The sequence below is a fragment of the Rana temporaria genome, chromosome 3 (genome assembly GCF_905171775.1).
Source record: "Rana temporaria chromosome 3, aRanTem1.1, whole genome shotgun sequence".
Lineage (NCBI taxonomy): Eukaryota > Metazoa > Chordata > Amphibia > Anura > Ranidae > Rana > Rana temporaria.
The window spans coordinates 339,656,268-339,668,767 of NC_053491.1; the positions used below are offsets into that span (position 1 = coordinate 339,656,268).

Below are 12,500 nucleotides of genomic sequence, written 5' to 3' on the forward strand. Positions count from 1 at the left end.
CCTACTTACAAAACAGATTACACTCCAAGGCAACAACCAAAACTCCATACGAGCTATGGCACAGTCGAAAACCAAGCATAGGACACCTCAAGGTATTTGGAAGCAAAGCTTTTGCTTACATTCCGGGAGAAAAGCGCAGCAAGCTCCAGAATCGAGCAATTGAAGGTGTCTTTGTTGGTTATGCCGACAACACCAAAGGATATAGAATCATAGACCCGAAGACCGATAAAGTGACAATCAGCAGCAGCGTAACATTTATCGAGGACCCGAGAAATGAAGTAACGGAGCCAGCCATGCCAAGAGCAGAAGAACCAAATAACGCTGAGCAGGTTTTCTTTCCCATGGAACGAACCCCCGAAAGTGATACTGTGTCACAGAAAAGACTGGAACAAACTGAACCAGCTAATGACGCTGAACCAAGACGCTCAGTGAGGGAAAACAAAGGTAAACCCCCCAACAGACTCTCGTACAAAGTAGAAACATCCTGCGTAAGAGAACCCACTTGTTGGAAAGACATAACACAACTCCCAGAGAGGGAAGCCAAGAGATGGATAAAGGCAGCTGAGGAAGAAATCATCTCACTACAGGACACGCAGGCTTGGGTACTAACGCAACTGCCGGCCAAAAAGAGGGCAATTGGGTGTAAATGGACTTTCAAGGTCAAGTACAACACTGATGGCACAGTTGAGAGATATAAAGCGAGACTCGTAGCCAAAGGATACTCCCAAAAATATGGAGAAGACTACGATGAGACATTTGCCCCAGTCGTCAAACATACCACAATCAGAGCTCTACTCACAGTTGCAACTACAAAACAAATGCTAGTAAAGCACTTTGATGTAAAAACCGCTTTCCTACACAGTGACTTAACAGAAGACATCTACATGGAGCAACCAGAGGGCTTTGTAGACCCACAAAAGCCAGAACAGGTGTGTAAACTTAAGAAGGGGATCTACGGGCTCAAGCAAGCAGCCAGAGCATGGAACATGAAGATTAATGAGGCGCTTTTGAGAGAATCCTTTCAGAGGAGCAAGGCCGATCCCTGCCTATACACCAAGAAACTAAATGGTAGGTGGATCTTTGTACTCATTTATGTAGATGATCTGTTAGTATGTTATGAGCAAGAAGGGGATTGTTCCAGACTGCTGGAGGTCTTAAACATGGACTTTGAAACAAAAGATCTAGGTGATGTCAAACACTTCCTAGGCATGCAGATAGAAAGAGAAGAAGATGGTAGTTTTCTTATTAACCAGAGTCACAAAATACAGGAAGTAATTGAAACTTTTGGGCTCAATGATGCCAAACCAGTCAACTCGCCTATGGAGACAAATTATCTTAAAGAATTAAACAACTCAATTAACCCCTTGCAAAATGACTCACAATTCAGAAGGGCAATGGGGAAGTTACTATACATAGCTACAGTGGCAAGGCCTGACATAGCTACAGCAGTGGGATTCTTATGCAGAAAAGTATCCCAGCCAACCCAGATGGACTGGAACGCAGCAAAAAGGATCATACGCTATTTGAAGGGAACAATAGACTTTAAACTGAAATTTTCATCTACAGGGAAGAGTGGTCTGACTGGATATGTGGATGCAGACTGGGCAGGTGACCCCAGTGATCGGAAATCCACCAGTGGACACCTGTTTCTATTTAAAGACGGTCTGATCAGCTGGACCACCAGAAAACAGTCCACAGTGACACTGTCCTCCACCGAAGCAGAATACGTGGCCGCATCACAAGCAGGGCAAGAGGTAATCTGGTTGAGACAATTGCTGGAAGATCTAGATCAGATCCAGAAAGATTCCACGCCAATCTATGAGGACAACCAAGGATGTATAGCACTCGCACAGACAGAGCGGATAAACCCGAGAACCAAACACATAGACGTGAGATATCACTTCTTAAGAGACTTGCAAGAGCAAGGACAGATGGATCTACAATACTGTCCCACTGAGGAAATGTTAGCAGACATCCTTACTAAGCCTTTGCCTGCAAAGAGACATATGGATCTAACAAGAAGAATCGGTTTGTCTAATTAAGCACTTCACAATGAGAAGGGGTGTTGGAGACTGAACATTGTTTCATGCTATGTTATACATTGCTTGGTTTATTTCCCTGTGTATTTGGAGTATGTCCACTAGATGTCACTATACACAGATAGTCTATCATAATGTTCTTTGTGTTAACTATCTGTTACTGCATCTTTCCTGTTATCTATGGTTGTTGTTTTTCTATATCTTGTGTGCTAACATGAGCACCATGCTCTCTGCTGTATGTCTCTTCAATACAAATGAATCCAAGTAAACTACAGCCATCCATATATGTCTGATTATTCTTTGCATCATCTGCACCAGCCAACAGGGTTAAAGTCAGTCATTAGGGCTGCATAATAGGTGGAGACACGTTTAGTGGGATCTGGCTGTCTAAGCAGTTTTTCCAACGGGGGCAGGTCAGTGGGATCATCCAGGGAGCCAAACTGGGCATGGATAGCGTGCCTGAGCTGGTAGTAAAAAAATAGGTACGATCTTGGTAGATCGAAGTCTAAACGTAGCTGAGAAAAAGATTTAAAGCCCTGAGCATTGTACAGGTGGCATAAATATTTAACCCCCTTGGAGTACCAGCGATTGGGATCAGGAAGGGAGTATAGTTCCTGCAGATTAGGGTTAAACCACAGGGGGTTGTTGGGAGATTACAGCCAGGTGTGCCTGGATACTTTTGTGACAATATAACGGAAAGAGGAAAGGGAAGTGGCAAGTAGGGAGGTTCCGGGGCGATCGGGGACCCGGCTTCTGTAGATAATATTATGTAGGGTTTCCAGGGAAGATGCGATGGCTCCCTCCGTGGAAGTACAGGCATTGGCCGGAATCGGGCACAGCCAATCGTGGATGTGCACCAACTGGGATGCCAAATAATATAGAAAGAAGTTGGGAAATGCCAGGCCTGCCAAGTGCGCTGGCAACCGTAGTGTTTCAAGTGCTACCTTGGGGAAGCCACCCTTCCACAGGAAAGTAGTATATATTAAATCTATGGGCTGCATTCAGATACATCAGCGTATCTGTCCGCCCGGCGTAACGTATCTGAGATACGTTACGCCGCTCTAACTTTGGGCGCAAGTTCTTTATTCATTTTTACTGTTATCTGTGTCCCTGGTGGGGCATTTCACCCTTTCTATTTGTCCTAGTAACTGTTGTCACTGAAACTAAACAGGAAGGAAAATCCAAAAACATTTAAATTAACTTCAGAAGAGAAATAAAGAAGAAATCTTCCAATGGCAATACATGTTGTATAACTGTCCAATTGAGGTTTGAGAGATTACCTTTCTTTTCCTTTAATGTCTTTTAAACAAGAAGTAAAGGAAATTTTTCCAAATGGGAAACAAACAATAGGAAAAAATCTTTTGGGTTTAACCAATTGCCGACCGCTGCCAGTAGATAGACGTCGGCAGAATAGCTGGTGTGCGCTAAGGGACATATGGGGACATTGCATTGAAATTCCCGCCGCAAGCTTCGTGACCGTGCCCGCGGGACTCGTGGACTCTATGTCTGCCGGTGTCCCGCGAACGTGTCACGGAGCTGCAGAACAGGGGAATGCCTGTGTAAACAAGGCATGTCCCTGTTCTGCCTAGTGACAGGACACTGATCTACTGCTCCCTGGAACATCGGGAGCAGTGATCAGTGTTGTGTCAAATGATGAGAAATCCGTACATCAAATTCTTTATAATAAACTCTAAAATCTTGTGTTTAACCACTTCAGCCCCCGACCATATTGCTGGTCAAAGACCACTGCGTCGTTTTAACTGACAATTGCGCGGTCGTGCGACGTGGCTCCCAAACAAAATTGGCGTACTTTTTTCCCCACAAATAGAGCTTTCTTTTGGTGGTATTTGATCACCTCTGCGGTTTTTAGTTTTTGCTATATAAACAAAAATAGAGCGATAATTTTGAAAAAAAATAATATTTTTTACTTTTTGCTATAATAAATATCCCCCAAAAATATATAAAAAAAACTATTTTTTTCCTCAGTTTAGGCCGATACGTATTCTTCTACATACTTTTCATTAAAAAAAATATCGCAATAAGCGTTTATTGATTGGTTTGTGCAAAAGTTATAGCATTTACAAAATAGGGGATAGTTTTATGGCATTTTTATTAATATTTTTTTTTTACTAGTAATGGCTGCGATCAGCGATTTTTATCGGTACTGCGACATTATGGCGGACACTTTTGACACATTTTTGGGACCATTGGCATTTTTATAGTGATGTGTGCTATAAAAATGCATTGATTACTATAAAAATGCCACTGGCAGGAAAGAGGTTAACACTAGGGGGCGAGGAAGGGGTTAAGTATGTTCCCTGGGTGTGTTCTAACTGAAAGGGGAGTGGGACTGACTAGGGGAAATGACTGATCGCTGTTCATACATTGTATGAACAGACAATCAGGCATTTCTCCCCCTGACAGGACCGGGAGCTGTTTGTTTACACACACAGCTCCCGGTTCTCGCTCTGTAACGAGCGATCGCGGGTGTCCGGCGTTGATTGCGCCAGGCACGCGCGTCGGCGTCAAGGGCGAGCGTGGGGGGGCCTCCAGCGGCGCGCGCGCCCCTATTCGCTGCTTGGCGAGATGACGTATAGCTACGTCATCTCGCCCAGCATTGCCGACCTGCCGCCGTATAACCGGCTGGTCGACAAGCAGTTAACCTCTACTTTATTGAATTTGTTAATTTCAAATGCCAGTATAATGGAAAAAAAAAAAACACTTATTTTTGTACATTGATTCTTTGTGTTGGGGGTATGGCAGGCATCTGTCTTTTGCCTACATACTTTATATTTAAAGGCGTCCCTCTCTATCATGTCAGAAGTTTGGGAGGTATGTATGTGCAGAAAGAGCTTGAACTATACCTGCCCACAAGATGAAGGAATGAAAATCCATACTTTTCTCAGGGTACTATCAACCTGTTGCCGGAGGCACTTGTGCAAAGCAGTGTCAAGTGACATATTCACAAATATATAGAAGAGACATGATTTAAATAATATGATTGCTTTTAAAGCGCAGTTCCACCCATTTAAAAAGTCAGCAGCTACAAAAAGTGTAGCTGCTGACTTTTAATATTCAGACACTCAACTGTCCCAGAGTCCAGCGATGTGGGCGTACGAAGCCCCGCTCCTCTTCCCATCTTTTCCACGACACTGGAATTCTAACTGTGGGCGCCCGGCTGTGGCTTCACAGCCGGGAGCGCACTGTGCATGTGCGAGCCACGCTATGAATGGCCAAGCAATCTTCTGGGACCTGTGACATGTCCCAGAAGATTGGAGGTGAGGGGGGAGAGGTGATCTTCCTTTCCGGGACCAGGGGAGGAAGTGGGAGCTGGGTGCCTCTAATACAGGGTACCCGCTCCTCCCCCAAAAATAAATTACATGCCAAATGTGACATGTCAGGGGGTCACCTGCACTTAAAGCGGAAGATCCATTTTTGGCCTTTGGCTTTAAAGGTGTTGTAAAGGTTTGTTTTTTATTTTCTAAATAGGTTCCTTTAAGCTAGTGCATTGTTGGTTCACTTACCTTTTCCTTCGATTTCCCTTCTAAATGTTTTTTTCTTTGTCTGAATTTCTCACTTCCTGTTTCTCCTCAGTAAACTTGCCACCATCATCTGGCTGGGGGTTAGTCAGCCAGAACAGCTTACTGAGGAGGAACAGAAAGTGAGAAATTCAGGCAAAGAAAACAAAGAAAAAAAAACATTTAGAAGGGAAATCGAAGGAAAAGGTTAGTGAACCAACAATGCACTAGCTCAGTGTTTCTCAACCTTTTTCTAGTCGGGGCACCCTTAAAAAGTATTTTCAGTCTTGAGGCACCCCAGTCCATGGCTTGGTTCACATTACGGTGTGTCGCAGAACACGCGCAAAATCATGCTCATTCCTAACACACAGACAAATGCTTTGCTCTTTAGGGGTACCATTATTTCTTAATACCCCCACACATTGGAAAACGTGGGGTGCTTTTGCTGCAGTGCAATTTAAAAAAAAAAAGTTTGAGGACTTGTTTCCCTGCATTTTTGTGGGTACGGAAATGAATGGACTGCCCTACATGCAGCTACACAGATGTGAACCAAGGGCTTGTTCACATGTCATAGGGGCGGTAAAACCACATGGTTGAGCTGTTTGTACCACCCCCAACTTCTCCACCTTTAGCTGCTGAGGGTGTTCACATGCTGTGGCTGCAACTGGATGTATACCGAGGGTGAATGGGGCTGCACTGCAACTACCCCGCAACTGTGTGCATTGCAGGGTTGCGGTGTAGTGATGGGGCTTTTATGGGCTTAAAACAGGTGGTAAAGAGGCAACATAATGCCTCTGTACCGCCTGTCAAATGCCTCTGAAAAGCGATCTGTGCATGGATTCCTTTTCAGAGGAGCAGCAGTCCTTGCTGCTATCAAACAAGCCCTAAAAAAGCCTTTCTGATGGTACAGGAATGGGGGGGGTCAGGATTAAAAGTAACACATACATACAGACACATGCTTACACACACACACACACACACACATACACACATATATACACATGCACACACATACAGACAGACACTCACATGTGCAGACACACATGTATAAAGCCATTTTAAAATGAATCTAGCTTCTAGCTCAGTACCTTTCCAGATTCCTCATTCAGCTGGTTACTGCACTCTAGGGGGAAGCAGAGAGCACAGCACACTCCTCTGCACCATGGGCCAGATTCACAAATGAGATACGACGGCGTTTCTCCTGATACGCCGTCGTATCTCTGTTTCTATCTATGCGACTGATTCATAGAATCAGTTACACATAGATATCCCTAAGATCCGACAGGTGTAATTGTTTTACACTGTCGGATCTTAGGATGCAGTACCGCGGCCCGCCGCTGGGGGGAGTTTGCGTCGTAAACCAGCGTCGGGTATGCAAATTAGGAGTTACGGCGGATCCACGATGGTTTTTCGCGTTCGCTACGTCGTCCGTAGTCAAGTTTCCCGTCGCAAAGTTAGTCGTTTTTTTTGGTGCCCTAACTTTAGTCAGCAAGTGTATTGCTGTCTAAAGTATGGCCGTCGTTCCCGCGTCGAAATTCAAAATTTAACGTCGTTTGCGTAAGCCGTCCGGGAATACGGAAGTACGCTATGCGCGTCGCCGTTCAAAAAAATTACGTCACGGCGCGCAAAGCACGGCGGGAGTTAGGAAACGGAGCATGCGCAGTAGGTCCGGCGCGGTAGCGCGCCTAATTTAAATGGCACACGCCCATTTGAATTGGCCCGCCTTGCGCCGGAGGCCGCGGGCGTAGTTTTCATCGCAAGTGCTTGGTGAATCAGGCACTTGCGATGAAAAATTGCGGCGGTGTAACTTATCTGGGATAGGTTACGCCGCCGCGATTCTACGTGAATCTGGCCCTTTACTTTCACTTTTGAAGCCGACAGAGCTTCTCACAGATCGACAGGAGAGCTCATCTGACTGCCTTCTCTCCACTGACCCCGCGGCACACCTGAGAACCTCTGGCGGCACACCAGTGTGCCCCGGCACACTGGTTGAGAAAGGCTGCACTAGCTTAAAGGAATTTATTTTGAAAATAAAAAATGAACCTCTACAACCCCTTAAGCCATCCTTGAAAGATTTATTTGAATTATTCTCCTTATGGCAAACAAATGCTAGATGCTACTACGTATATGCAATAAGTTCCCGAACATCTCATATCCGTAGTACACAGGGTAGGCTGTGGCTTTATATAAGTCAGTCTCACGCTGAAAGTCTGCAGTACTAGACAGATCGAAATTCACTGTGAATAATGTGGCTTCCTGTTATCTGGTGACTTAGTCTTGTGACTGTAGTTTAGCACAGGCTTTCATCTATGTTATCACAGGTCAATGATCCATTCACCCCGAGTAGCTGAGTATGAATAACTCACATACATATTGTAAATAGCAATTGTTTCACTGTTGGGTTTTAATGTTGCTCAACCAGTCCATGGAATTGTACTACCCAGATTGACCTCACTTTTCTCTGTTGATGTTAGGCAGTCTGTGATTGGGCAATGAAAGTAATCTCTCTCTTCATGTGTCAGCATGTTCTTGTCATCAGAACCTAACTGGCCTTTCATGCTGGCCCCTTCCCCTACTCATCCTAAAACATCCACAGCAACAACTGGTGGGAGAGGAGGGAAGCCGGCAGTGCTGTGGGGGGAAAGAAGGGGAGCCAGATCAGTAGGGGGAATCTGTTCTGCACAGGGTGATTAGGGTGTGCCTGGGCACACCTTGAACACCCTGTGCGCATGCCTATGCAGACTACATAGTTTCTGAGCCTGTCTCCGCACTCATCACATTATCTCATTCAGCCTTGTCAAGAGCAAATGACCCAACTGGTGACTCCACAGGCCACTACCTTTTTTATTTTACAACCCACACATCTCTTATAACTGGGAGGACACAGATTTATAAATTTTTGTTGGCCATCCGGCTACATAGTGTATGTTTATACATTGTATCAGGTGTAGCAGCACATATAAAATAAAGAAGCAATTGTATAGAAAGAAAAAATGGTATCCGATATTGTATTCAGGGCCGGTGCTAGCGTAGGGCAACATGGGCACTTGCCTTACGGCACACCAGGGAACAGGGCGGAAAATTGAGGTTGCCACCTATCCGGTTTTGACCCAGACAGTACAGGTTTAGGAGGCTGTGCCCAGGTTTCCCTTTGCCTCACACCCGGACACCATTTCCAGCTGAAAGGGGGTACCATGGGGCCTCCTTTTTGGAGCCCCAGCACGCAGGGGGATCGGAGCAGTGGGCGGGGGAAGCAATTACAGAGCAATTAAAACATAAGCGAGAGAGAAGCGACAGGCAGCTGCTGGTGCGGAAGTTTTTAATAAAATAAATGCTTAAAAACAATCCACTCACTCTTCATGTTAGAGCTGTAGGCATGTCAGTCTGTAAAGTCCCATTCTCCCCTCCGATCCACGCTGCTGTTTCACTGAATCGCTGGAGGAAGCCAAGGATACAGAGCCGTGGAGATCGGAGGGGAGAATGGGACAGCCGACTGTGTACAGTGCGTGCCGGGGGGGGGGGGGGGGGGGGGGGCATCAAAATGCACCTTCGCCTGAGTTGGCAAAAATCCTTGCACCGGCCCTGATTGTATTGCATAGGTCATTTTGTATCTTGTGTGTGTCCTCTTGGTATCCTATCTCTCAACTCCACTCCCAACCTGCTAACAAGCGGGGTACTCTTGCCACTAAACAGCGGAGGGTATATCACAGTGTCCATACAAATTAACTGTTGGGTACAACAAAACAAAGTAGTTAGCCACTGCAGATCCGAATACCACAAGATTACGCACATCCCTTCAGTGTAACTTATACATGGAGTGCTGTCACACAATTCCCTTCAGTCACACACACCATCCATTGGGGCCCCTACCTAATTACACACAGTCTCCTAAAGCGGTAGTAACCCACCAAATGTTTTTTTTTTAAACCTGCAAGGTAAAGTTATAATGTGCTAGTATGCATCACATACTAGCACATTATGTGAAAACTTACCTTAAGCAAAGCCCACCAGTGGCATGCTGTCAGAGCTGAGAGGGCTTCCATCTTCGCCTGCATAAGTGAGAACCCTGGGTGACATCTAAGCCTTCTGACACAATGACAAGGTGCAGCACTGTCACACCATCTTTCTCCAAACGTGAGTGCCACTTTAGAGGATATTAGAAGAGGCTAATATCAGGAGAGGTTCAGAAATTTGCATTTACAATATATATATATATATATATCTGTGGCGGCCTGTCCATAAGGGGGCAGGGGCACCGCCCCCCTAATCCATGTGCCCAGCCCCTAATCTACATGCAGGGCGCCAGATGCATGGATTTCAATGTGGTTTCTTTCTTGTTTTTTGAAGAACATTAATAAAGCCTGAGGTTTGAATTGGCTTAAAAAAAGGGTGGGCTCAGGGTGCAGAGCACTGCATCCTGAGCCAACCCAGTTGTGTGACAGAAGCAAATTAATATTCACTATTGTCTTCCTGATTTTACTCCCGGACAATTGGCTGAGAGGAGAACCAATCGTATTGGCCGCTGAGGAGGAGGAGACACAGGGTGAAACCGCCGAGGATCACGTGCTGCCCGTGACCTAGATGGGTTAAGTGCAGGGCTGGTGGGCTGATGAGTGATAGGAGGGGGGTTTCACTGATCAATGACCAACTGCAACCGAACGGTGGAGTGGGTTGGGCAGTTTGTTTGTGTGTGTATATATATGTGTGTTTTATTTGTTTAAAAAAAATTCAAAGCTGTGTTAACCACTTGCCGACCGCCACACACATTTATACGTAGACAGATTGCCACTCCTGGGCAGAAGGACGTATATATATATATGTGTCCCCTTTAAGGGAGCTCCGTGAGCCCGACCTTGGGTCCCGCGGGCTCGATCGCCACAGGGATACCTGCAATCATCTCGCGGTGAGGAAGAACGGGGAGATGCTGATGTAAACAAGCAGCGGTGATCACTGTTGTCACACACAGCCCATCCCCCCTACAGTTAGAACACATCCCTAGGCACACTTAACCCCTACAGCGCCACCTAGTGGTTAACCCTCTTCACTGACAGTGTAATTTTCACAGTAATCAGTGCATTTTTATAGCACTGATCGCTGTATAAATGACAATGGTCAAAAAATTAAAAATATTGTTGTTTTTTTTCAAAATTGTTGCTCTATTTTTGTTTATAGCACAAAAAATCTTAGGATGCAATACTTCGGCCGACGCTGGGTGGAGTTTGCGTCGTTTTCCAGCGTCGGGTATGCAAATGAGCTTTTACGGCGATCCACAAAGGTTTTCACGTTTGTTACATCGTCGCTAGTCGTTTTTTACCGTTGCAAAGTTAAGCCTGCTTTAACATGGCTTAACTTTAGATGAGCCATGTTAAAGTATGGCCGTTGTTCCCGGGTCGAATTAAATTTTTTTTTTTTTTTGCGTAAGACGTCCGGGAATACGAAAGTACGTTACACACGTCGCCGTTCAAAAAAATTACGTCACTTCGCGCAAAGCATGGCGGGAATTTCAAAACGGAGCATGCGCAGTACGTCCGGCGCGGGAGAGCGCCTAATTTAAATGGTACACTCCCCATTTGAATTAGGCGGGCTTGCGCCGGACGCCTTTACGTTACACCGCCGTAAGTTTACACGCAAGTGCTTGGTGAATCAGGCACTTGCGCTGAAAACTTGCGGCGGTATAACGTATAGACGATATGTTACACAGCTGCACTTATATGTGAATCTAGCCCAATGTTTTTATGGTACTTAGTTACTTATCTTCAACTCATAGTTTTAATAGATTTTATTCAGAGCAGTGGCAATACATGTCTCGCCAACAACAACATATAAACATCGTAAGTCTAGGCTGGTATCACATTTTACATTTGTTGTCCTGACTTATTTCAGGCACCTGCAGCTTATCTGGGGAGCATCAGGTGACTTCTGGCAGGCCCAATGGGGGAAGCTGCACAGATACTATGGTGGAAATGAATTAGCCTTATACTGTTTAGGTGAGTAATCATACAACTTCATTATGTAGTAGTATGTCTTGAGTTTACTTATATGCAGGGGGAGCTCAACTCCAGGGCAGATTGAAAACATAATTTAATGTAGTTATGTAATAACTAAAATATTAATGTATTGTTGAATGCGACTAATGCATTCTTGAATTTGTCTTTATGATACACTCTGAACAAATAGAGCTCAGCAGCATGCAAATAAGCTGACAAAGAACACAGAGGTGGATTTATCAAAGGCAAATAAATTATGTAATTTGCAAGTGCAGTTGCACTCATATTTTCCCCAGATCTTAGTAAATGTGTAAACAAAAATGCTTTTTTTTTTTTTTACATTTTCCTTGCACCTGATTGGGTATTCTTTACAAAGTGAAGTTTTAGCATATTTACAAAGGAAAATTAGGGCAACAGCACTTGCAAAGTGCACAGTCTATTTTTCTTTAGTAAATTAACCCCATATTAATAAAAGGAGACCTTATCAGTCCACTACTTCTCCAGCCTGGCTGCGCTATTTGACAGGCCTGCATAAAACTCAGGACACCCTGGACAAAATTACAAATGTGCACAAGTATATTTAGGAAGACTTAAAACTGTTAATCTTATTAAAAGGCAAGAGTGAGAACAACTCTCACCATAATTTTTCTTTCCGGATGCCTCACCAGGGCTCAAGTCCTGAGGGAACGCGTTGGAACGGAGTTCCTGCACTTTTTTCACAGCAGGAACTCTGTTCCCTTTGCAGGACTAGAGCAGCCGAGAGCAGCCGAGCCAATCCTTTACTAAGCGGCGATGCCCAGCTCGAGTCACTTGCTTAAAGTTCTTTCTAAATCCTGCGTTAATTTGCGGAAGACCTCCGCAATGTCTCCTGGGAACAATGACAAAAGCTCCCAGGAGACATTGCGGCATCGAGGAAGTGACGGAATACCCGCACACTACCCGATGAATCCATATAC

General features: G+C 45.0%; 1 protein-coding gene across 2 annotated transcripts in view; it reads left to right on the forward strand.

The window, feature by feature from the left end:
* FAXDC2 (fatty acid hydroxylase domain containing 2) overlaps positions 1-12,500 on the forward strand; it is a 63,005-nt gene that overhangs the window by 26,819 nt on the left and 23,686 nt on the right. For both annotated transcript variants that reach the window (XM_040345092.1, XM_040345093.1), the window contains exon 4: positions 11,441-11,544. In XM_040345092.1, coding sequence (XP_040201026.1) covers positions 11,441-11,544 — 104 coding nt within the window. The remainder of the gene's footprint in view (positions 1-11,440; positions 11,545-12,500) is intronic.